Raw genomic sequence first — 25,843 nt, 5'->3', positions numbered from 1 at the left:
ACCTAAGGTCGAAGTACGTCGAACTACCACTGTTGTTAAAAATGAACGTTATAGCATAAGTTAAGTAGAAAAAAAGCTCAATTTTTGCAATCGCAAATTTAACCGCTAAAAATTACGAATTTTTCAACCAAAAATACATTCAAATATAGCACTTTTGATTCTCTAAAACAAGCAAAAAAAATTTCCATAATTATATTTGACTATCAAAAGTTACAGACATTCTTGTTTCCACTGCCAATTATATCTGGACAGACTTTAGCTTCATTTCTCATCCAGGAGTTAAGTTTCGGGTCTAGCCCTGCGAGCTTTGAAATCAATGATCCCGCCCGATGCACTATTCGCACGCGCGAAAAAAAAGAGAAAATTTAGCGCAGTCGCTTAGTTAGCTCTATAAGTAAGGGCTACTAGGCTATTGATCATCACGATGTAAACAAAACTGCTTGGAGACCAGAGACCCACCAGGGAAACGACGAAACGTGTGTTTCAGATTGCTCATTTTGATTCTAAAGTTTGTTTCATGCTTTGCTTCTTTATTCTTACTTGCTAGTCATCCTGGTAATTTTAGTTTTCATTGTTTTAACATGAAAAAGGGTACACACACACAAGACAAGGTTAGTTTTACGTGTGGTTAGAGTAGAGGGGGTGCCCAGTGCAGTGCACGAACGGCAAACTTATTTTTCTCTTTTCTAACTTACTTTTGGTTTTTACATAAATCCTTTTTGATCATCTCGTAAACAAACTTGAAGTCCTTCTTTCAGTTTTTTTTCACTTTATTCAAAGGCTTCTTTTTGTGGAATAATAAGTCGTTACAGTAAAGCGATGCGAGCGCTATTCGGACCCGCCCAGGCAGCCATGTTTACAAAAATCCCAAATTTTGTGATTTTTTTACTTGGCCTCGTTCAAAATTGGTTTGGTGTTGTTCTAGTTCTCTGTTTATTTTAATTTTTGGAGAGATTGTAAGGGATAGTTTGAGGATTCTGCTGCACAAAAAGGAAGTTCTATATTTATAGAAGTTGTTTTTGGCTGTTTTTTTTCAAGTTGAAAGATGATCGTTGGGGCCGTTAGTGCACTGGTGACTTGACTCTACTGTAGTTTTTTTTTTTAACTATCGTTGTTGTTGAAAATTAAAGAAATGTTTTGAGCAGTAAGGGACTTTTTCACTGTGCTGTACATGCAGATTTACAAACTCAGCATTAAACAACACAAATGAGCTAACACATCTGCATCTAATTTGCATCAGTGGAGGCAAACATGCATAGCCCTCAAATGAATGACCCGTCTGGTCATTAAAATACAAAGTTAAATCAAAACAAAAATGGTTGAGTAAAGCTACAAGCGGAGCTGCGTACGACCCTGCCTATGCCCCGGACAGTCCGGGGTTTTTTTGATGCGTGCCCGGGGTCCGTATTATTTGTTTTTGAGAGACTACCCCGGACGCCCAAGACAGCCCGCGCGGTCGCTTTTTATAGAATCGCTGACCGCGCGGGCTTTTTTCTAATTCATTGAAATATTCTTCCGTGGACAAACGCCGTCTTCCAAAAGATCTTGTAATGTCCTAATTTTGGCGTTTCGTGTGTGAGGCCTGTATTTGAACCTTAAATCTCAAGCGTGGTTTGTTCAGCAATCAAATTCTAAAATCTAACCGAAAGCTGAAAAATGGATCCTGATCAGACAGAGAAAGGTAAGTAAAGTTAGTTATTTTATTTTTAATTAATTTATTAACCTTGCCTAGTCCGGGGGTTTAAAGTGTGCTCGGCGATATACGTCCGGGGTAAATTTATGGCGCAAAAATTGGAGCCCCGGACATAGGTCCGGGGAAAAAGTTATTTTTTTCAGACCCCAGACATTTGCCCCGGACTGTCCGGGGCATAGGCAGGGTCGTAGCTGCGTAGTTCATTTGTTTTGAAATTTTGCTGCTTTGATTGCTCAGTCATTTGATGGCTATGCAAGTTTCACTGATGCAAGTTCCGACTTCACACGGTAACATAGACCATATATATAACAAATCAAATGAAATTTTTCTGGCAGTTAGTGGAAGTACACTTCAATTCGTGAAGCTTTTTTACTTCACTTAGAACAAAAGAAAATAGTAAAAGAACAAAGGAATTACCCTAGCCATCACGATTTTACGAAAATGGGAATCCTCATAATCATAAATTTCATTCTTTCCCAAGAATCCAAAAAATGAAAGACAAAGAAGCTTTTATATTCTGATTGTCTTTTTAATCTGCCATGAAGTGTTATAAAATTCCTTACAGAAAGACATATTCTCCTACCGTCAACTGCTCTTGGAACAATTGATCGAAACATGGGACTGTTGATATCTGGCCTGTATTTTCACTTACTGTTAAATCTCTTTGACAACAAATTTGTTTTGATAACTCGACACCAAGTTTATCAGTCATACTTTCTCTCATAAAATGAACGCCGCCTAACCGCCTATCGCCTGATGAGATTAAAAAATAATGAGTGTGTAACTTGCTGCGCAAGTGACGTCAAACGCTCAGTCGTTTTGCCATTATTTTTTTTAACTTTGACTAATTTATTTTGTTTGGGGGTAATTTTTTAACAAAAAATCAAGCCCGGAGCCAGAATCGCACAGTGAACTGGACTGATAGACCTTATGCTAATCAGAATATGTTGATTAATTGAAACTTGGAAACTCCAGCAAAGACCTTTTGCGAGTCAGATACTATTTTAACTCCAGAGAACTCTAGAATAACTCCAGTTTGCAGAGTGTAGCAGGTTTGCTTGAGATCTTGAGTGCACAACTCGGAAAAAGTCGAGTGCAAGTGCAAAATTTGAGGTTCTCAGGTGCAAGTGCAGACGGTTTTTAACCCCAAGTGCAGAGTTCCACTATTTTCTCCTCAAGTGCAACTAATTAATCTTAGCTATTTTTTGCCTTTTTGGGCCAATTTCTGAGGTATAGGTGCACCTTGTCCGAACCAAAATTTATCAGACATGCGCTCTTCCAGTGCAGAACTTTACAAATTTTTCCTTGAGTGCAGCTTTGCCATACTCTGCAAACTGGAAAAAATTAGCATTGAAAACATTACATAATGATTCCACACAATAATTGTTTTGGAGAACGTGGCGGCCTATTGAATAAATTACTTCACAACAGTTACCTAGAGACAAGATAATTTATCACGTTTTTATTTGCTGAGGAGCTTGTATACGTGGAGTAATTTGTTATTCAATAGGTCGTTGCGTTCTCCAAAACAACTATAATTTAGCTTGATAGTAGATCAATTTCCATGTTTAATTTTCAATCTTACTGTGTTTCTTAAATTAAGCCGCTAAGCTTCAACACTAAGCCTAGCAATGCATACTATTAGTCAGTTAGTCAATGCATACTAGTCACTATCAAAGATTAATTCCTGGCGATTTGCGCTAAATCTGTACCATCCCATTCGAAATCATTTTTTGCGTACATCTCATTTTAAAAGTTTAAGTGTAATTTTTTTCTTTTTTCATATTGATATTGTTTTAACTGTCTACCATTTGTCTGCAATCATAAATTTTGTGTTGATTTTTCCTTATTTTGGCAATTTTTAATAAAAAAGTGGCTCAGTTTATGGTAGCACTTTCTCTCCAGGAAGGTATTTGATCTGGAATTGTGATTTTTTGATATGGGCAACTTATTCATGTGTTTTTCTACAAAAAAAAAGTGTTTTGGAACCTTTTTTCCATCTTGCTCTACTGGCAGTGATTTTCTGTTTACCTCCATTTTGTCACTGGAATTTGTCCCGTCCTAAATCCATTACACATTACCCCAACTGTAAGAGTGTTTATTAAAGATTTTTTAAGCTTGAGGGTGCTCTATACGTGTTTGAAAATATGTCAAAACATTAATTTTCATTAAGTTAATAGGTCCCACTCCCGTGCATTGGTGATTGGAAGTGTCACCGAAAAATGTCCCGTCCGAAATCACAATAAAATTGGTGCTATTTTTAAATTATGCGAAGAAGAATTATTACAATGGTCAATGGCTGCTCATCTTCATTGGGAAAATACCTCTAACACTATATAGTATAGTGTACCGGGTGCGCCATAAAAAAGTTTCTCTCTTTGAAACTGATTTTCTTGAAATCTAAAAATTTTAAAAGAACCATTCCCTATTCCATTAGAAAGAAGAAAGATAAACTTAAACTTTTTTAGGTCATTTATTAAATTCGTTTCATTAGGTCAAAAGTTATGCTCAATTTTTGAATAAAAAAGTTACTCTCAGAAAGTGCCCGAAAACGTTAAAAATCGACCTACAGTATCAAATTTTTATTTTCAAAATTGGCAATCAAATCACAATAGGCTTTGCATGATTAAGGGTATTTTTCAGTAATTAAACGCATAAATAAGTTTTGAAACTGACGGCTCGAAAGGGTTTAAAATCTTCATCAAAATCATTTTAATTTACCTTTACCAAAACTTTCCTCAGATTTTTGGTTCTAGACTGGATAAAGTCTATGTAAGCCTGGATATACCTCGAAACCCATATTTGATGTATTTTTAAGAGTTTTTATGAATTTTACCAGATTTTTTGGCTTTTTTCAACGAAGTTCTTCCTTTCATTGAAATTCAACCTTCCTCTATATAACAGAAGGTCATTTAGACAGCTAATTGTCATTTTTAATGACTGAAACGAAAATACTGATGCATCATGTAATTATGCTTCTGTTTAATTTGATAGGTCGATTTTTACCGTTTTCGGGCACTTTCTAAAAGTAACTTTTTTATTCAATTGAGCATAACTTTCGATCTAATGAACCGGATTTAATAAATGACCCATCAAAATTTAAGTTTATCTTTCTTCTTTCCAATGGAATAGGAATGTTTCTTTTAAAATTTTCAGATTTCGAGAAAATTAGTTTTAAAGAGAGAAACTTTTTTGTGGCGCACCAGGTACATCAGCAATCGGTCATTTTGTTTTGTTTCAAACTTTCAATTTTTATCTTATCCTTGTTGTTGCAAATACATCCTTTAGACGACTGATGTTCAACTAAGCATAGAAAGGGTTAGGGTGTGTTAAGTGCAGTGCTGGATGTGATGGTTGGTATTTTTTTTCTCAAACTTTTTGTTTAGATTTCGGTTAAATAGATTAGGGTAAGGTATGCCATTTTATTTGGCATTTTATCATTTTAAAGTTTCCTGAAATTGTAAAAACTGTTGGGACATGGCTCGGGGAATAGTGTTTAAAAAAAAGGTTTTGGAGTTCTTCTGTGACTTTTTTTCAAAGATGTCACAATATTTTAAACCAAACTCTCTGAAATAATCTTGTACCATCCATATCACAATTTAGAAATGTAATAATATAAAGCAGATTAAAGATGGGTGTTACATTTGCTGACAAAGACAATTCAAAAATTTACAATGATGTACGTAAGAAATAAATAATGAATAATGAATATTATTAGATATGCTCGGGGGCACTCGATTTCTAAACGACGACATGTGCCGCCATAAAAATGGTTTCAAAAGCAAACCCTTACAACAATGCAGCCCTTAGCAGTGAAAATGTACCCTTACAATGCATTTTACCGAACATTTATTACCCTTACAGTGTAGTTTGATTGCATATCTTATTTTGCTGGAGCCACCTAAAAATGAGCCTAAGATGTCGACACAATGTGCAAAACAAATCAAAATGGGTGAAAGTCAAAACTTTAAAGATACATCATACTTTTACTGGCAAGACTTGCAATCCAGCAGTCCCCAAACACACCCTTACAGTGCATCCGGCTAAAAGAAGACTCTTGCAGTGCATTTCGAGGGTATCGAAAAACCTAACCTTAAGGGCGGCACAATGCCGTGGGTCGGACCATATGAGTGCCCCCCCTGTTTGGGTATACATATTGGGCAAGATATTTTGTAATTTAGATAATCAAAATCTTTTGATATTAATGGAAGTACAAATCTACAAGGAATTTCATTATCCATAGGAGGTAACCAATCAAGTAAAATAAAGATCAAGGGTACCTTGGTTTATTTCAATATCCCACCATCCTATCATGTTAATTTTTAGCAAGGCAGATTTTTTATTATCTTAGAGCTAGGGTTATTCTTTTTTATCTGAAAGATTTAAAAATATTTAATCAAGCCACCAATATGAGATTGCCCTACGTATTTATGAGAAATTATCTCCTTTGATGATGTTTTTTAGGAATACACCAAACATGCTACGTATGATGGTGTTGTGAGCAAGATCAAGAATGCCATATCATCACGCAAAGCACGCACAGATGAATATTTTAAAGACTTTGATCGTCTTAGAACTGGATTCATAACAAGTAAGCAAAATTTGACTTGACTAGCTATTTTTAATAAACTAGTCGCGGAGTTGGTAGTTCCACTAATGGGTCCAGTTATAGCTATAATGAAAGGTTAAAGGAACATATAAAAGTACTGACGAAATTTGTAAACAAACCGTATATATGTAGCGGGATACAAAATCAAAACAAATGTCACATGTCAAAATCAAAAATCAAAACTAATATGGCTGATTTCGATTGTTTCAATTGTTTTACAAGTTTATTTTGGACACGTGATTTTAATTGTTTCTTTTTAAAATGGCGCCTGGTTCGCACAATGTTTACATTTTACTACTTTTATGTCCCTTTAAGCTTGAAAGAAAAAATTAATGTGTTTTGAGAGGTCTGTTATTATAGTATTGTTATGGTAACAAATTTGATACTAATAACATGGTAGTCGTCAAATACACCTTTTCGACCGTAGCCGCCAATTGCCGTGCGGGCAATTTTTGTCCGCTTTATCCCACTAAAACCGTCCCAGTCCCTTTTTCGCACCTATAGACAATAGAAAAATGTGTCAAAAAAGGATTGGATTGAGTTAAGTTGATAATTAAATAATTAAGTGGCACGTGCCTGACCGCGCGACTACGGTCAAAAAGGTGTATTGCGAACAAAGTTACATTATTTGGAATGATATTTTTTTAATTATTTGGAATTCTTTCTTCGTCTATATACAAATCTTTAAATATCTCTTCTCTTTATTTCTATAGAAGCTCAGTTCAATCGCTGTTTAGATCAGCATTATGGTATTGTGTTGGGTCCAGCAGAAGATTTCATCATTGTCAAAAAGTTTGGTGATAATCCAAAGCACCCAGGGATGATGAACTATCGGAGCTTCTGCAAAGCCGTTGATGTTGGTGAGTTATCAATCAAAGTTGTATTTTCCTCAGAAATGATATTATGTAGGGAGTTAAATTGCGTAGAAATTATTTGTTGTTTTTTTGTGCAAAACTGATGCTCATTTGAAAATGATATCTGCTAAATTTTGTGAACATGATCTTCGAGTTTGCCAGCGTGAACATGCATTAAAACTTTGGAGTCTATAAACTCTCATTGATTTAGTTCCCGTCAGGTCTGCCACAGATTGAATCGAATGTAATATAAAGGAATTACTTGATGGAAGTAAATGTTTTAATTGGTTAATCTATTTCAGATTGTACAGAAGACAATGATCTAGCCAAGTCAGCGGTCACACGTCCCTTGAGTAGTTCGTCATTGCAACGTTGTAAAGACTTATTAGAACGTATGGCGCCTTATTACAAATATCACGGAATTAGTATCAAAAGCAGTTATGCTGATTTCGATTCACACAATATTGGTCTTATTACTGAAAGCCAGGTATGAAAGTTTGCATTCGGGTGCCCTTAGTTCTCACATCACTGGTTATCACACAAACGTTGGGTTGAAAATAAAATTTTACCGCCAAATCTCGAAAAGTATATAACGTGTAAACATGGAACGTACTAAATTCAATCTGTCATTGAAAATTTTTGCTTCTTGCCAAATCCCTAATCATAATTTTTAGAGTCCGATTTGAATTTATAAAGATGGGAAGAGGTAGGTAGATATAGACATGTGTCGAATCTGTAAGGGGGAGATATGGCTTGCACTTTCTACTTGAATGTACGGAATGCAAAGAAGCAAACAATTCCAAAAAGAATTCCAGAGATGATCTCTGATTAAACTGGAGTCGTTTTGTAGCAATCCGTGTACTCGTGTACTACTATATTATATATGTTATATGGTAATACGATAAGTGTTACGGGATGATAATAACATAATGTCTTTCAGTTTACCTCACTACCATACCCCTATAATGTCTTTTAAATTTAGTCGTCTAAACTGTGAACTGAGTCACTAATTATCAACCATTCCTTGTATAGTTTTATCGGCGTTTCCCTGGCCCACCAGACATCAGTGAGAAAGAACAAATGTTGTTATTACGTAAATACTTACATCCGACCAAAAAAGGATTATGTAATTATCTTGACTTCCATGAAGATATGGAACACATCATGCGAGATGAAGATTCAGAATGTTTAACTGAAGAACCACGCAAACAAGAAGCCAACTTGAACACTGATAAGGTTTTCATTTTTTTTATTTTAGTATTCATGATATGCATCGCTGCAATGTCTTCCACGGACCCAACAACTGATTGGTTGAAAGTGACGTATTGGCTGATTTTACGTCACTTACAACCAATCAGCTATTGGGTCCGTGATGTAATGTCAGAAGACATCGCAATGGTGCACATCATGAATTCATGATATGCACCACTGGAGAGTCTTCTGAGAACTTTTAAAATTTTCCACCCAATACGTCACATAAACAATAGAACAAGTGACGTATTGGGTGGAACAAACACTGAAAATTTGCATAATTTCGTGAAGTCATTGCAGTGGTGCATATCATGAATACTGTTGCATTATTTCTACATCTTTTTAAAAGGACATGATTTGTATTTTTGTACTGTCAGTTATTTAAGAACTGTACCTACTTTTCTTTTAGTCTGATAGCTCGAGGACAGCCAGGGCATACCTATACGTCTTTTTTAAATAATTTAATTTATGTTATGAAGCGTTTCGATTACAAACCTTTTTTTAAAGAAACGTTATCAATCCTTTTAAAGCCACCCAAATTCTTTTGTTTTTTGATGCGTTAAGGAGAATTTTTATAAATTGGTACCGTACAAATTGTAAGTAAGTAAGTAAGTATATTCATCTGATAGCTGTCGACGGAGCCAGAAGTGAGGGAGTCTATTCCTTCTCTATTTGCGCTAGACCTTGGAAATCGAATTTTGAGGTGGAGTGCCACACCTACTCTCAGCTAGCAATAACTTAGATTAGATTACTCAACCTGAGCTACTCATTCGCTGAGTTTGCAGTGACCGGGAATCGAACCCACAACCCTTAGATTGTAAGACGAATGTTCTACCCACTGAGCTACCCGGCCACAGTACAGTACAAATACATTTAGAATATTGTTTTCTCGAGATACAATATCAAATCAAAAAATATACGTGGAAGTTTGCTCTACATAATCCCCTGCCAATTAACCTTCGACTTTATCCAACATCAATCAAATTTTGAAAACATTGCCAGGTTTTTGGCTCTCCTGTAGATCCGCTTACACCCAGAGCATTTATTTGAAGTAATACGTGAAACAATACAACTTATCTTTGTTCTTCTTGTTCAGCATGATTCAGAAATCGAGTCAGTGTTTAACAAAATTCGTGAAGCGGTGCACAAGAACGGGATTCGAACCACCGAATTTTTCAAAGATCATGACAAACTAAGAAGCGGGATTGTGACGAAAAATCAGGTAAATTGCTAAAAATGTGACTTTTGATATCCCTTTATCGCATGCTTTGTTACTACATACTAGAAAGACCACTCGTGGGGATGATTTTATTATAATCAAACGTTCAAGTTATAGACATTTGATAAGGAACTGCATTTTTAAGTCATCATAAAGTTATGCCCGTTGAATAGTCAGTGTTAAGAAGAGGTATGGTAAGGCGAACGTGGATTAAAAACCTATCACACAAACGCATAGACAAAATGGCGATCGGTAGAAGAGAAGCATTAGTACCTTATCGGCCAAAACTTAGTCGGCCCTAAAGTGACTAAATTTTGGCTTGGTGACTAAAATTAGGGCCGACTAAAATTAAGGCAGACTAAAAATTTGGGCCAAATTAAAAGTTTATAATTAAGCTTTCCTTATTTACCATCTGTTTGCAAGTTTAGAAATGGCCCAAATTTTTAGTTGGTCTTAATTATTAGTCGGCCCTTAGTGACTAAATTTTGACGAGGTGACTAAAATTAGGGCCGACTAATAATTAAGGCCGACTAAATTTTGGCCGATAAAGTATAGGAAAACTTGAAAATTGGCTAAAACCTAACATTATGAGCTCCTATATATCTATAGTCCATTCACTCGAAGTGACGACATCGTCATATCTCTCTTCTTGTTTCTTGTTTGTAAACGAATGTGTCATGTTCGATGACCCTATCGAGTCTCGAATCTCGAATGTCATAAAAATTACCAAAGAACTTTTCTTTGATTAAAGAAACCGAACATCTTAAAAACATCTTTACGAACACGCGTTTTTCGTTTTCTGGTCATCTCACTTTTATTCTACCATTTTGTTTTTCATTTCTTAGTTCGTGTGCGGCTTATCGTTGTGTTGCGGTACTCAAGCTAACTTGTCACGTGATGAAATCGACATTCTTGTCCGGTATTACCAAACTGAAGACGGGCGTGTCCGCTACAAAGAATTCTGTAACTTGATGGAAAATGGTAAGATGACAATTACTTTTTTCCTAATTATGAAAGTATGATACGTGTGTTTAGTCTGTGTCAAACTCTGAAGAAGCAGGCCTTGGCGCACAGGCTGGTACAGACCAGTGTTAGTTTGAATCTCTTTCGTATTTGGGTCCATTAAGATTTATATATATGTGGCATTTTCTCCATACACTTATCAACCCTTAAGCTCTAGTTTAGACGGCCAACTTTTTACCCTACCTATTCTAGCTGTGAATTAAAGGTCAATGCATTGCCTTCTTTTGACGTCATTGTAATGACCTTTTTCAATCTTTTTCTGTCAGCTTTTTCTTGTGCCCACTTTTCGGCTACTCAAGCAATTAGAATAGGCAGGTCAGAAAGTCTGCCGTCTAAACTAGAGCTTACGCTTTTGAGGAGACTGGTAACGAAAATACAAGGAAAATTCTTCTCGGCAATGATATCGAAAACACAAGTGTAGGAATACTATTGAGAAAGATTTAAGATGCCCTTGCATTGAAGCGATAATGTAACGTCCACATAGTTAAGTTATTCGAATGCTAGAAATAGTTCGCACTCTACCGTAGAGACACGGGAAAATGCCTCTGGAATTTTGGCGGAAATTTGATTTAGTTTTGGCCTAGAAATGCCGTGCGCCGAGAAAAAAAATTTTCCTTGTAAATTTATTACCAGTTCCCTAAAAAGTCGACCGCGCAGTTAAGGGTTATAATAGGTGTATTCCAACCAACTAAAATCTTTAATCGTAGTTTTTTTTAATTTAATATAATGCATTTAATGTACCCAGATACAATGGATACCACTTTAAAGAAAAACATAACTTAGTCATAGATTTATAAAGCCCGATCCTACCTAGGTCACGTGACATTACAATAGCATTTCAGCGCTTGACCAATCAGAAGCTTCGCGTGTTTTCGAAAACAATAGCAGCAATATTTTTTGCGATATTCACTTTTTTTTGCCTGCGATGGCTTAAAGCACGACATCTATAGCTCTTCGGGCTTATAAATATATGAACAACTTAGTCCCGGATTTCAATCTAGGTTAAGTGGGTGAATAGAACTTATCATAACTTTGATATGTACACCTTTGCTGACTCTTTCCAATTCGGTTTTGAATGACGAAGCTTCGATAGTATCAATTCGCCGCCAACAACGCTGGAGGGTACACTTACAATTTATGATCGTTGTTTTCTCTTTTCAGCATTCAATGTTCCTCACCTTGAAAAGAACCCAACAGTAGATATACCTCGCCCTCCGATTGGTGCTTTAGCAAAGGTACTCTAATTCTCTAAATTAAAGTTTTTTGGTGCTTTACTGTTATCAACCTTTACGCAACAACAGCAGGTCCCGTACCAAGAGGCATGGCCCCTCACTTTTTGAAATAAAAAGTTATTTAAAAAATCACGATTCATACTAGGTATTACCTTCGTTTCTGGGCAAAATCAGTCAAAACACTTGAAAGGCTTCTATTTTTCAAAAATGGTCAAAGTGGAACTCACTAAGAAACGAGATAAAAAATCCCGGTTTTAGTGAGGTGCTCGCTACCCGAACAGTGGTATTGGTTTTGATTTTATCAGGGTCGAATGATGTCAAATTTCTGTATCTGTACGTTAACCAATAGACAATAGTTTATGTATTTACACTTTTGAGGACAACAGAGTGAGCAAAGCGAGTTGTAACAGCCCGCATTATACCTATCAGCCCTTACGCAACAACGGCGATTGGTTAAAAAGTACATCATGTGACTTACCGCCCTCAAGGAATAAAAAACTTTGTACATTTAAGATGGGTGTCCGCTGAAAAGAAATAAGTTTGTCGTAAATACCTGTTGACAAAAATTTTATGTAGACATTTGCTTGAAATCAAAAATCTATTCTTTTTTGCGTCAGAACAAAAAAAAAGGCGATGTAGAGTGAAAAGTTTTCATTTTTTAATCCTTACTTCTTTTTGCCATATCGCAAATAAAACTAGATTTTTAATTCCAGATGTATGTGCTTAGATTTATTTTTTGGGACAAAAACCCTCGCGACGAACTTATTTTTTCAAGTGGACACCCAGCTTTATACCCATAACGGATGCGTTTTTTTAACAATTCTGAATACTCTTCTACTAAACAGGTACCCAACAATCTTGGTGAAGCGAGAGAAGGTGAAGTCGCTCGCATCATTCTAGAGTTACGTGAAACTGTCCGTAAAAAACGAATCATGTTGTATCCATATTTCAAAGATTTTGATCGTGTAAGTAAAAGACTACTCTGACCATTAATTAGGCTACACGCATCCCCTCTTTTATGTTTTGATATAAGGGGGTGCGTATCGTGTATAGAATAATCGTATGAGAGTTACCCCCGTCTTTTTTTTGAGTCTTAGAAACTTGATTAGCTTGATTAGTAAGTTTCATGAGAGATCTTTAAATTTCATTAAATCATAGCGTGGAAAGGGGAAATGGAATGGGTTTGCTTACATAAATTTCTAGTGGAAATTTCTGTGTACGGGTGTTTTTTCCACCTGAAATTTGAAATATCACCTTGCCCAAAGAAAGGCGGTTTTGGTCAATTTAAGCAAAGCTGGTCAAAGAGTAAGTTTTCTGCTTTCCAAAAGTACAATGTATGTAATGATAGATATTGATGAAAGACTGTAATGGTCTAGAAAGTGATTTTTTGGGCAAAATTTTGTATAATCCGGTATTTTGCATTTAATAAAAACAAGTGTTTTTACCTGAGGTGTTTGGCCACATTCTCAAAATCATTTTTATCTATATATTCAGAAAAAATCCTTTTTGTTCCTAGGGGTTCGGAAACACGCGAGGTATCACCAAAACACAATTCAGTCGTATGTTACACATGGTGGGATTAAATATTCCCCATAGTGATCTTGAAATCCTTTGTCAGAAATTCGAATACCCTACCTCTGGAGATATCAACTACCCTGCCTTTGTTCAAGCCATTGACGCCGAGTATTGTGGTCGCGCGGCGCCGTCGTCGAGTGGTGGAGCCAGGACTGGGTCATCCTCGAAAACGGGTGACGGGGAAAGCTCGGATGAATCACCTGATATCAGTTCAGTGGATATAGACGAGCTGCTAAAACGGATCCGTCATCACGTGTTGGTCAATCGAATCCGCGTAGAAGAATTCTTTCAAGATTTTGATCCATTACGTCACGGCTCGATTCCAACCTCCCGTTTCCGGATGGGATTGAGTGCAATGGGTCAACAACATTTAACGGAAACCCAAATCTTGGCAATCATTGATCGATATGCTGATGACACCAGGAAAGGAAATGTGTGGTGGATTTCTTTTTTCGCCGATATCGATAAAGGTATGTGGGGTACTGGCTAAATGTCTTCTTCTTATAAAGCGTTCAAATTTTCGCGGACAGATACTTTGGCAATTTTAGTGAATGTCTTTGGAAATCGCCAAGCTAATCACAAGAAATGTTCATCTTCCTTAAAATAACGAAAGGGAATTTTTCCAAAGTATAAAAATCCGTTTTTTACGGCCAAAAAAATATTTCACTTTACAAAATGTTGACTGTTTCAATCTTGACCGTACCTGTGCTCTGCCCTCAACTTTTAGTTTTCACTCAACGCGGCCTTGAGAAAACACCGACTGCTGTTCTACCTCCAGCCGAAACATACCACATGCCCAAACCCGGTGCAACAGACTGGACCACGGTGAACAAAGACAAGCAAATGGAACTTGATGACGTCATGCAAAAAATGAGATTAAAAACCAACCAACGGCGAATTTTAGCAAAACCCTGTTTCCAAGATTTTGACAGGTGGGTTTTTGAACTACAATCAAAAACTGCAATGCAACTTGCTCCATCCCACCAACCTGAAACGCTTTCTCGTGTCTCCACCCCATTCTTCTTTCTACCAATAAAAGTGAAATCGACAACATTTTTAATAAAATTTGTGTTTCTTTCACTTTTGTCCCTGGGACAAAATCAGCGTGTCTTTTTGGTATTTCCCTCACTTTTTGTCCCATGAAAAAAAAAGAAACCATGAGACACGCATTTTTTATCTTCTGTTGGTGGGATGGAGCATGTTGCATTGCACCAACGCGAAAAAAAACTTCTCGTGTCCTTAAGCCAATTTATCAGAATAAAAAAACGCAATCATAATCTTAAGTTCAATTTTTCTTTTACATAGACACAATATAGGGTACGTGACTCGATCACAACTTCATCAATGTTTGACGTACTTGAGTTTAAATGGAACTCCCGCTGAAGTGGATTTGGTGTATGGTAAATTTAGTGACGACACCGGCTTCAATTATCTGCGTTTCTTAGAGAAATTACAACCGTCTGAAGTACAAGAACAAAAATATTTGAAACGTATTGAAGAATTGAAATTAACCAATAAGGAAAAGGTGCGATAAACAATTTTTGCATATTTAAGAGCAAAGTAAGAACAAAGTATATAAGAACATAGTTTTTGAAGAACAGAGATTACTTGTGTTTTGATCCGAATGAGATTTTCTAACTTTCTTTAGATATAAGAAGCCAAAAAAAATCGAAAAAATTCTCAGACTCTAAAGCATGCAACTTTAAAAAAAAAATGAAATCAAAATACTCACAAAAAATTAGAATATTTTAAGGAAACCCAAAATGTTAAGAACATTCGAAGGCTTTCCAAAACTTTTTTTCGTGTGTTCTTATGAAGAATGTGTACCGTTCATTGTTTGCAAATACACCCTTCTTGAGATGCATAAATTTGATTGTTTACTTCGTTTGCAAACGGGATAAATAATCCGAATAAAATTAGGTGAGTTAATGGAAGAAATTTTGGCGGGAATCTAATTTGACGGATGTTCAAAAAAGTTTTTTAGAGGGAATTTAATTTGGTGGATGGCCTGAATAATTAAACTTTGACGGGAATTCAATCTGGTGGATGGAGGATATTTCTAGCCCAAAAGGGACCAAATCCACCAAATTATGTTCCTGTCAAAATTTTCTTCGCTTTCGAAATTTTTCGATTTTGACATTAGTCCCCTCAGCTAGAAAGTAGTGTAAAATGCTCTTTGTAATTCGAATCTTTCTTTAATTCGAAGATAACTCTTGGTCCCTACAAGATCGAATTAGAGAGAGACAACCGGATTTCCATATTCTCTTTAACAGGCTGAATGGACAGTGCCGAAAAATATTGCTGATGTAATGCAAAAAATTAAAACAAAAGTTGTCAAAGAGGCTGTTCGAGTTTATGAATTTATGAAAGATTATGACAAATTGCGGACCGGAAGAATGTTGAAGACCAGTTTTCCGCGCGCTCTCGATCTGTGTGCTCTCGGTCTGAATTATTCTGAAATCACAACAGTTATGGAGTGGTAAAAATTTTACTGTTTTAGAATTCTGTAAGAGGCTCGTAAAATTCCCATTCAAGATTATCACCTGGAATTTTACACTAATTTTGGGCCAAAAAGTTTAATTATCTCATAGCCAGCTCAATATATCTGGAAAACCGTGCCTTTTTTCATTTCGGAACAATTTCGCACAACCCATTCATTCATTCATTCACTTAGGTATTCGTCGCCAGATCATGAGGGTTATGTAGATTATTATCGATTCTGTGATGATGTTGAAAGCTGCTTCACTCAAAAAGGTATCTATTTAAATCAATCAATATTTGAATGTCTAATGGTAAACTACCTCTGAAACTTTCTTTCTTCAAATAAAAAAGTGACGAGCGTTATTTTAATACTTGAATGGCCAGTCTGTAAAATGCGTGTATTACATGAATGGCGGATCTGTAAAATACACGAAGCTATTTTTTGAGACTAGTTCGAGAAATTAAAAACTAAGCGTGCTTGTAACCTTACACTTAGCGGTTTGATTTTTAATCTTTTTGACGCTCTGAAATTTATTGTTTAGCCACTTCTAGTTCTATTGTTCATATTTTACAGAAATAAATTTCTGATTTCCCATAAGAAAAGAAATAGTGAGAGCCACTATGTTCTGAAAGCATCCTTCGTGTGCACAGAGTTGTTAAAAGCAAACTAACTTTTTTAAATGATCAATTAGGTCCATAAGATCACAAAAACGAGTGGTGAGAAAATTTTTGACCATTTTGCTGGTCCCCATGTGACGTCATCACTTTTGCTGGGGCTTGAAAATGAAAATGAAAATTAGAAGCTCATATATGGTTCAAATGAAAGATATTTATCCAAGGATTCCAAAAGATATCACAACATATACCTGAAAATCAATATTTGAGAAACTATAACGGAAAATAGCTCGAAAAATGACGTCATCGATGACGTCATCGACAATGAAAAATCGTCAAAATCGAAAAATTCTTGTTTCGTTTGAAAGAGGACCATCTAGTGAACAAAAAATATTACTACAAAAAAATCTGAATCTCTCCCTATAAGCCCCTGTCAGCAAAATTGTAATTCATTAAATTTGCCTGCGAAAGGTTAGCTTCGGGCACGCCCAGGACTCTTTAAAAAGCTTGAGAGTCAAGTCAAACGCATTTCACAGAATAGTTTCCTATCAAGTGAAATTCAAGGTTTTCGGTAGTAATATTTTATGTTCCCAAGCAGGTCCTCTTTCAAATGAAAAATTTTTTTTTCAATTTCGACAATTTTTTTATTACCGATGACGTCATTTTTACAACTAATTTCCTTTATAGCTTCTCAAATATTGATTTTCAGGTATATGTTGTGATATTTTTTGGAATCCTTGGATAAATATCTTTCATTTGAACCATATATGAGCTTCTAATTTTCACTTTCATTTTCAAGCCCCAGCAAAAGTGATGACGTCACATGGGGACCAGCAAAATGGTCAAAATTTTTCTCACCACTCGTTTTTGTGATCTTAGGGACCTAATTGATCATAGTCTAGCAAGCTAGACGACTAATTTATACATAAATAGTAGAAATAAGTAGAAATAAAGCAAAAAGTAATGAATGGAACAATTTTAGTCGTCTAGAAACCTTTGTGCACTAACTCAAAACAAAAGAAAAGTGTCAATATTGCAATTATAATTTTTTCCTGCTCAAAATAATTCTTGAGAAAAAAAATATGTGTGGATTTGTGTATTGATTGAAAGTTTCATTTGAGTTGATTTCATTTTGAGAGTTTGTTGTTGCTTGAGAAATTGTTTTCTCGCTACGCAAGTTTCTGCGTAGCTAGCCCCTGTATCTATAAGGCTGGAACACCGGATTCTTCCAGTCGTTTATACAAACTAAATCCCGTATTATTATTATTATTGGTATTACACGCATTATAAACGACTCCAGTCTAAATTGATCATTTAAAAAAGTTAGTTTGCTTTTAACAAGTCTGTGCACACGAAGAACATTGTAGCTCTCACTAAAAGAGAGTTTCTATACTTTTGGACTTTTTTTCGACATTTTATCACTAGGTTAATGACACAGGAGATTGAATCTACTTTTGACTGAACGTTGCTTTTTGATAAATTTTGATGAAGCTGAGTCCAGTGAAATTAACCTGATAACAGCTGCTCATAATTTTCTTACGTACACGGTAAACCTCTGAAGGCACTTGAAAATTATACATCTGAGGAAAATAGTCCTCCCGCGGAAAATTTTACAACAAGAATCTTGTTGAGCGCCAGAAAGTCAAAAACTGATACAGCGCCCTATTTTTAAACACAATCACGCAGGTTTGTTGTCATCCCCAGTCCTTTTAGACGAACGCGGTCCTTGCGATTTTGAGATAGCATATTCATCAGATTGTTTTGTTTTCACCCATCCCTTTAGATCTTTAGCGTGGTGGGCAGAAAACAATCACAATCTGATCTAAGGTTAAGTGAACTAGACTTGGAGCACTTTTTGAGGTCGCCGATTTGAAAGAAAAACACGGAAAATGAAATTACCAAAAAAGCTACTTGGAGTTGAAAAACTTAATTAATATGAAAAACAAGCCTGTTAAATAGAGGGGTTTTAAGGATGGTGTTACAGCGGGATAGAATTCAATGGCTCGATACACATGCATAATAAAGAGTCAAACATAAAAAGCCAAGATTGTGTGGATCAAAAAAGTCAAAACATAGAATACATTTTCTTTGAACGATATTTCGGATTTAGATTATTTTTTCTTTTTGGTCAGCCTAAGCTGAGCATTCAAATAGGTAAAATTTTCTTCCAGTTCCTCCATCATCATAAGACGGAAAAAAAAAATCCGATTTTCCGATCTCACTTTGATTTCTAAACTTTCTTCCGATCGGGTTAACTTTTTGGGTACTTTTAGCGTGCGTTGTTTTTACAGATCGTAATGTAGTTTCAAGATGGCGGCTCAAGCGATAGTCAGATGTGATAAGTCAGTGTTGTACCAAAGTATTTCCAGTGTAAATCTGTTGCAAGCTTCAATTTCTGTCATTTATTTTTTTAACTCGGAAAATCAAACACATGATTTTCATCAAGGGGATTCTTTTTCTACATTCTTTGAAGGTTTAAAGCCGTTTGCTCAAGTTTTTGTTTATGTTGCTTTTTGGACCTACCCCGGTGGGGTAGAGGTCCTATAAATTAACCGATGTCCGTCTGTCCGTTCCTTCGTCCGTTCGTTCGTCCGTTCGTCCGTCTGTTACCAGCTTTTCTCAGGATTGGCTCATTAGTTTTTTCTGATTTTTGGCACAATGATGCAAAATGGCAATGCCCAAAATGTGACGGAGCCCGATTTTGGGAAAAAAATTTTCTCCGGCCGAAAATACCGGAAATATGCCGGAAAAACTGGTTTTTTGGCATTTTCTCAAGATTTTATCATTAGTTTTTTCTGATTTTTTGCTCAAAGATGCGTATTAACAATGCCCAAAATATGGCCGAGTCCGATTTTTGAGAAAAATTTTTTTCCGGCTTAAAATGCCGGAAAAATGCCGGAAATCGCCGTTTTTGCAGATTTTCATTGGCTTTTTTCCTTATAATTGATTGTTTTTTCATTCAAAAACATTATTAATAGCAATGCCCACCATCAAGCATGTTTTAATTTTCAATAAAATTGATTTTTGAAGCCGGAACTATTTAAAAATCGCCGGAACAGCCTATTTTCGCCGGAAATACAGTATTTTTTGAATTTCTCGAGCTGTACTTTATATTTTTTTATGAAATTTTGCACATTGATGCAAAATGACAATACCTAAAATGTGACGGAGCCCGATTTTCGAAAAACATTTTTTCCGGCCGAAAATGCCGGAAATATGCCGGAAATATGCCGGAAAAACCGTTTTTTTGGCAATTTCTCGAGATTTCATCATTAGTTTTTTCTGATTTTTTGCACATAGATGCGTAATAGCAATGCCCAAAACATGGCTGAGTTCGATTTTTGAGAAAAATTCTATTCTTGCCGAAAATGCCAGAAATATACCGGAAATCGCCGTTTTTGCAGATTTTCATTGGACTTTTTCCTATTATTTCTTTGTTTTTGCACGCAAAGTTATTATTGATAACAATGCCAACCATCAAGCATGGTTCAATTGTCAATAAAACTGATTTTTGATGCCGGACTTTCTAAAAATCGCCGGAACAGCCGAATATCGCCGGAAAAACGATTTTTCTTGAATTTCTCGAGCTGTACTTTATATTTTTTCATGAAATTTTGCAGACTGATGAAAAACGGCAATACCTAAAATGTGACGGAGCCTGATTTTTGAAGGAAAAAAATTTCGGCCAAAAATGCCGATAATATGCCGTCAAAACTGGTTTGTTGTCATTTTCTCTCGAGATTTTCATTAATCGTTTTTCCCGATTTTTGCATGAAGATGTGTCCTAAGTGTGGCCGATTCGGATTTTTGAGAATCATGTTTTTCCGGCTGAAAATTCCGGAAGTGTGCCGGAAATCGCCGTTTTCGCAGATTTGAATTGGGCTTTTTCCATATATTGCTTTGTTTTTTCACTTAAAAAAATTATTGATAACAATGACACCATCAAGCATGATTCAATTGTCAACAAAACTTTTGCAAATTTGCAACCGGAACTTTCTATTTCTTTTTTCCCTAAACCCCTCCCCCCCATCAAATATCAATGATGAAATTTAATGCATTTTCGCTAACTGCTATATTTTCTTAACCCTTTGAGTGCCAGGGTCCTTTTTTCTAAGTTTTTTTTAAAAAATCGCTAGTTCAAACTTTAAGGGCTTATATCTCCTGATCTAGAAGGAATTAGAAGCTCGTATATAGCTCGTATATAGCTCGTTGGATAGCTTAGAGTCTCTTCTTTCTTTTGGGCCAAGGGGGGGGGTGGGTAGGTTAGGGAATTAAAGCAGTCCGCTGCGCGGACCTGACTGAACTGATGAAAAGGTGCCCAGTGGTAAAATTTCAAATCAATTCACTAGAAGACAGAATAAAGTAAAACAGGGCAAATTTGGAGGTTCTTGGATCACTCGTTGACCAAAAATAGTCAAAAAACGGTCAGAATCTCAAAAAAGTGAATTTTTGTCAATTTTTTGCATTTTTTTGACTTTTTTGCTTAAAATTTCGCTGGAAAGACTCACTTTTGAATTTTTTTTTGCTTGACCATAAAGGACAATCTAATTCCTACGAGTTCGACCAAAAATAACGATTTCTAACTCAAACTGGGCATTACAGGAGGGCTTCGCCCTCCTATATAGCCCATGTCGTATATATACGACATCGGCACTTAAAGGGTTAATGATTGTTTTTCTCCTTATTGCTATCTAAGTTTCATCATCAGGTAGGTCCATTCAGCATATTGCTTGTTATTGCTGCTTTTATAGTTTTTGCAATAAAAACATATTTTTCTTGTTTGCCTCTAGGGGAATTGATGGTGTTATAATGTTATTAGGATTTGATAAAGTTTACAAAAGTACAGCTATTGTATAAATTTGATATAAAGACTGGATGCAATCGTGCTTTTTTGGACTTTGGACTCGTTCGGCCGGTCAGTCGAAAATATTTTTCTGTTAAGAAGCAGCTATACATCTTGTTAAAAGGGAATTTGTGTGGACTGATCCGAATTTTAAAATTGAGAAATCGTGGATAAACTGATGTTTTCGGTTTACTCTCTATTAGCATACGGCTCTCTACTTCGATTTGAAAACTTTTAAACACAGAGCGTGCAGAGGTCGACAGTGGAAATCCAGCAAAGCAGCGGAAAAGCTTTCCGACTCTCCAGCTCTACCTGCTGACCGTAAATCAGATGACGGGAACCAAATGATGACATCACATCTCCTATTATTGGACTTTTAAAATTATGACAAATGGTCTTTGGAATTTGATCATTTATATTAAGAGCAATTGCACCTAAGAAAATCTGTAAGTGGGATCATTGATGTCTTGGATTTTTTTCTTTTTTAGATATGTTGTGGGGGTTCATGGGTGGAACAAAATTCCAAAATTTGAGCCTCAGAGCTCAAGCCGTTCCCGAGATATCGCATTTTGAAGTTTCAAAAATTTTGTCTAAAATACAGACCGGTAATTTACAGACCAGAATTCCAAATTGCTATAACTCCTTATTGGTAAGTCCAAATGACATGAAATTTTGCACAGATACACAAGACCATAAACATTTTCTAAAAACAAAAACAAAACAAAAAATTTTATTTCAAAATGGCGGATATTTGAAGCCGAAGTTTTGAACTGCTTGAAAATACCGGTTGGATTTGATTCTCAGTTATTCCCGGCCCGAGATTCCAAATTGAATTTCTTTTTCAGATCCTGAAAGATCAATCCTTTAACTACAAAATATAAAAAATCTGTTGTGGAGAATTCATTTTTGGCTCAATAAATCAATTTTAAAGATGACCTATATTTTCCGAAAATTCCCTAGCAACGCCCTAGCAACACGGCTTTAACAGGCTACACCATGTACCAGAAGGCTCAAAAATTGGTTTTAATGATTGACAGTCCATTTCAGGACATTTGTGATCCTAGACTGATCAAATAATTAGAGGATATTCCTCTATATGCAAAAGATTATTCATAATTTTCACTGTCTGCGATGATATTAAGAGCCATTTTTTTAAGAGTCTTCAGGGTGTGATACCTCATCCTCTTGGATTTTGATGAAATTTTGACCAAATGATCTATCACACAAGAAAATAAGACCCTGAAAATTTCACCTTGATATCTCACTTAGTTTTGAAGATACAGCGTCTCAAAGATAGGCTACTAAGCGAAAATTGACCCCTAAATTTCATGAACTCTGGTGACTCCTCAAAATTTCTAAGTCCAAGTGTCGTTATTAGCTTTAGACTGTCCAATATTTCTTGTCCAGAAGATTTAAACATCATGCTTTGCAGTATCTCATAAAATATCACCCTAGTAATGTTGCTTAGTTATTTAAGAATCAACAAGTAAGGCTGTTAGTGTACACAACTATAGAGATATTGCACAGTCTAAAAGTTAATCACGACACTTGGACTTAGAAATTTTGCGGTAAAGCGCAAATTATTGTCAAAGTAGGATTTCTGAATAATTCTAAAAAGTTTTTGAATAGGAATTAAGTACTGTTAAACCCATTTAGTTTAAGTAACCTGCTTATATTTAAGAGTAATATTCATCAAACTGTGAGAGATTGAGGCTTTTCCTGAAAATATAGGCCCTGGAATGGTAGGAAAGGCCAGATGTCAGTCTCGCATTTTTTTTTAACATATTCTGTATTAAAAAAAAAAAGAAACAGTCATAAAATGTCATCTGTTGATGGAAATGACCTGAAATCCTTTACAGTTGTTCCCTTAATGCCAATGATTAGTTGGCTAGAGAAGATCAACCAATATTTTGACAAAAATTAACCTTTAGAGCCCTTAAGTGGGCCTGATTTAGCATTTTAAGAGGGAAAAAACAACGAAGTTAAGCAAATTTTCAATCGATCATATCTTTAAGAAACTTCAAAAACCCACTTAGATTTTTTGAGGCTATAAACTAGACCTACTAAGGAAGCCTTGCTGAAAGTTTCAAAAAAATTTGTTGTTGTCGCAAAAAGATATGTCATCTTGAATTTTACTCCAGATCTGCCAAAATAGCAATTTTTTCGGCCATTTTTGACAGTTACGCAAATAGGGAGATCCTGAAAATGTTGTTTTTGTGGCCAAAACCCACCAGTAAACCATTCCAGGTCAAAAGTTTGCTTTAAAAAGTCGCAAGGACTATCAGCTGCCAGCTAAAAGTGCTTCCAAACCCAGATTACGCAGTCTGAAGCCCTCTACAGGAGGTGCTAAAGATTTTCAGGGAAAATTTTGGAAACTCAATTTGATTTCTTCGGATACCCTACAAAAAGTTCTTGAAATCCACTGTATATAAATCAGCTTTCTAATGTACTTGAATAAAAATTTATTGGCTTTCAAATCAAAATCTGCTCCCCACCAGAGTTCATGAAATTTAGGGGTCAATTTTTCGCTTAGTAGCCTATCTTTGAGACGCTGTATCTTCAAAACTAAGTGAGATATCAAGGTGAAATTTTCAGGGTCTTATTTTCTTGTGTGATAGATCATTTGGTCAAAATTTCATCAAAATCCAAGAGGATGAGGTACCACACCCTGAAGACTCTTAAGAAATGCCTCTTAATATCATCGCAGGCAGTGAAAATTATGAATTTCTTTTGCATATAGAGGAATATCCTCTAATGATTTGATCAGTCTATGATCACAACTGTCCAGAAATGGACTGTCAATCATTAAAACCAATTTTTGAGCCTTCTGGTACATGGAGTAGCCTGTTAAAGCCTTGTTGCTAGGGCGTTGCTAGGGAATTTTCGGAAAATATAGGTCATCTTTAAAATTGATTTATTGAGCCAAAAATGAATTCTCCGCGACAGATTTTTGATATTTGGTAGTTAAAGTATTGATCTTTCAGGATCTGAAAAAGAAATTCAATTTGGAATCTCGGGCCAGGAATAACTGAGAATCAAATCCAACCGGTATTTTCAAGCAGTTCAAAACTTCGGCTTCAAATATCTGCCATTTTGAAATAAAATTTTTTGTTTTGTTTTTGTTTTTAGAAAATGTTAATGGTCTTGTGTATCTGTGCAAAATTTCATGTCATTTGGACTTACCAATAAGGAGTTATAGCAATTTGGAATTCTGGTCTGTAAATTACCGGTCTGTATTTTAGACAAAATTTTTGAAACTTCAAAATGCGATATCTCGGAAACGGCTTGAGCTCTCAGGCTCAAATTTTGGAATTTTGTTCCACCCATGAACCCCCACAACATATCTAAAAAAGAAAAAAATCCAAGACATCAATGATCCCACTTTAGATGATTCAGGGATTTTCTTAGGTGCAATTGCTCTTAATACTAATATAAACAGTTCTTGTTGAAATTGATCAAACTATTTTTCACGCAGTTCCGAACCCAGATTGTGTTTTTCTAACCTTTTCTAACCTTGGCGCACATTTTGACTGAATGATGGAATGGAATGAATGGCGATAACAGTTTACAGATATCTCTTATCAGACTTGCCTAAAGCAGGCTGCCGTCAAGTTACACAACATGCACACTCTCGTCACAACTTGCACAGCCATAACAAACAGATCAATCTGGTCTTCATTTAACATTGTTTTAAAGTTTAAAAAACACTGCCAGTGCTTGGCACAGAAGAGAGGATTCCCAGTTGAAATTAATTGCTACACCGCTGCCCTGTTGAATTTATTTATTATGGTTGTGTGTTTATTCCGCCAAAGCGGTAAATCAATCGCCCAAATTTATAGACCAATCAAAAGTGAGTTTAAAGCAAAACGGGGGAAAAATGAGCTTCCCCGCATAGTTATGAATTTTAAGTTGTGCTTTCGTTTCGATTATCATTTGCGACCAGCAAAATCTTCAAGATGGTTGTGTAACTTGACGGTTATTAAACTACAAAATTTATTTACCCAGACTGGAGGGGCCATCCATTAGTACGTACACAGTGAAGGGGGGAGAGGGGGTTCAGCAAAGTGTACATCTATTGTTTAAACAAAGTCATTTCTATTGTTCTCTGCGTACAAGGTGGGAGGGGGTGTCAAATATTTGGAAAATCTTTGCGTACGTACTATATGGACAATGCTAAAGAGAAGTATACTTTGAGCTTCTCGGGGGGGGGGGGGGTTGGAGGAGCTCTCAGGCTTGTTATATTAATTTTAAATCAAGTTATCAAATGTTTCACATTTTGTACATTATTTAACATATTTAGTCTACTCTGTTTCAGTGCATCTCTTACATCTGTTAACCTACTTATTAAAGCTATCTAGCTAAGCTCTATTGGCTGACCTTCCAGCCTCGGCTGGTTTATTTTTTTTGATAAATGAAAAATGTCAAAAACTAAAACGATCAAAATCATA

At 35.8% G+C, this 25,843-nt stretch overlaps 1 protein-coding gene across 2 annotated transcripts in view; it reads left to right on the top strand.

The window, feature by feature from the left end:
- Positions 1-463: 463 nt before the first annotated feature.
- The window catches only part of LOC136803204 (uncharacterized), a 47,847-nt gene continuing 22,467 nt past the window's right edge, over positions 464-25,843 (top strand). Inside the window, exons 1-14 of one of the 2 annotated variants that reach the window (XM_067059938.1) lie at positions 464-611; positions 6,158-6,284; positions 7,016-7,162; positions 7,459-7,643; positions 8,189-8,392; positions 9,504-9,629; positions 10,472-10,607; positions 11,811-11,884; positions 12,727-12,846; positions 13,398-13,926; positions 14,184-14,388; positions 14,762-14,981; positions 15,730-15,935; positions 16,131-16,210. In XM_067059938.1, the coding sequence (XP_066916039.1) occupies positions 582-611; positions 6,158-6,284; positions 7,016-7,162; positions 7,459-7,643; positions 8,189-8,392; positions 9,504-9,629; positions 10,472-10,607; positions 11,811-11,884; positions 12,727-12,846; positions 13,398-13,926; positions 14,184-14,388; positions 14,762-14,981; positions 15,730-15,935; positions 16,131-16,210 (2,389 nt within the window). In that variant the 5' untranslated portion in view covers positions 464-581. Of the gene's footprint in view, positions 612-5,292; positions 5,373-6,157; positions 6,285-7,015; positions 7,163-7,458; positions 7,644-8,188; positions 8,393-9,503; positions 9,630-10,471; positions 10,608-11,810; positions 11,885-12,726; positions 12,847-13,397; positions 13,927-14,183; positions 14,389-14,761; positions 14,982-15,729; positions 15,936-16,130; positions 16,211-25,843 lie in introns of those variants that run through there. The other variant, XM_067059937.1, reaches the window with a different exon arrangement.

The sequence above is a fragment of the Clytia hemisphaerica genome, unplaced genomic scaffold, assembly GCF_902728285.1.
Source record: "Clytia hemisphaerica strain Z4C2 unplaced genomic scaffold, Clytia hemisphaerica genome assembly, whole genome shotgun sequence".
NCBI classification, from domain to species: domain Eukaryota; kingdom Metazoa; phylum Cnidaria; class Hydrozoa; order Leptothecata; family Clytiidae; genus Clytia; species Clytia hemisphaerica.
Note: the sequence above shows the minus strand (reverse complement) of the source record. Positions and strands in the feature narration are given on the sequence as shown.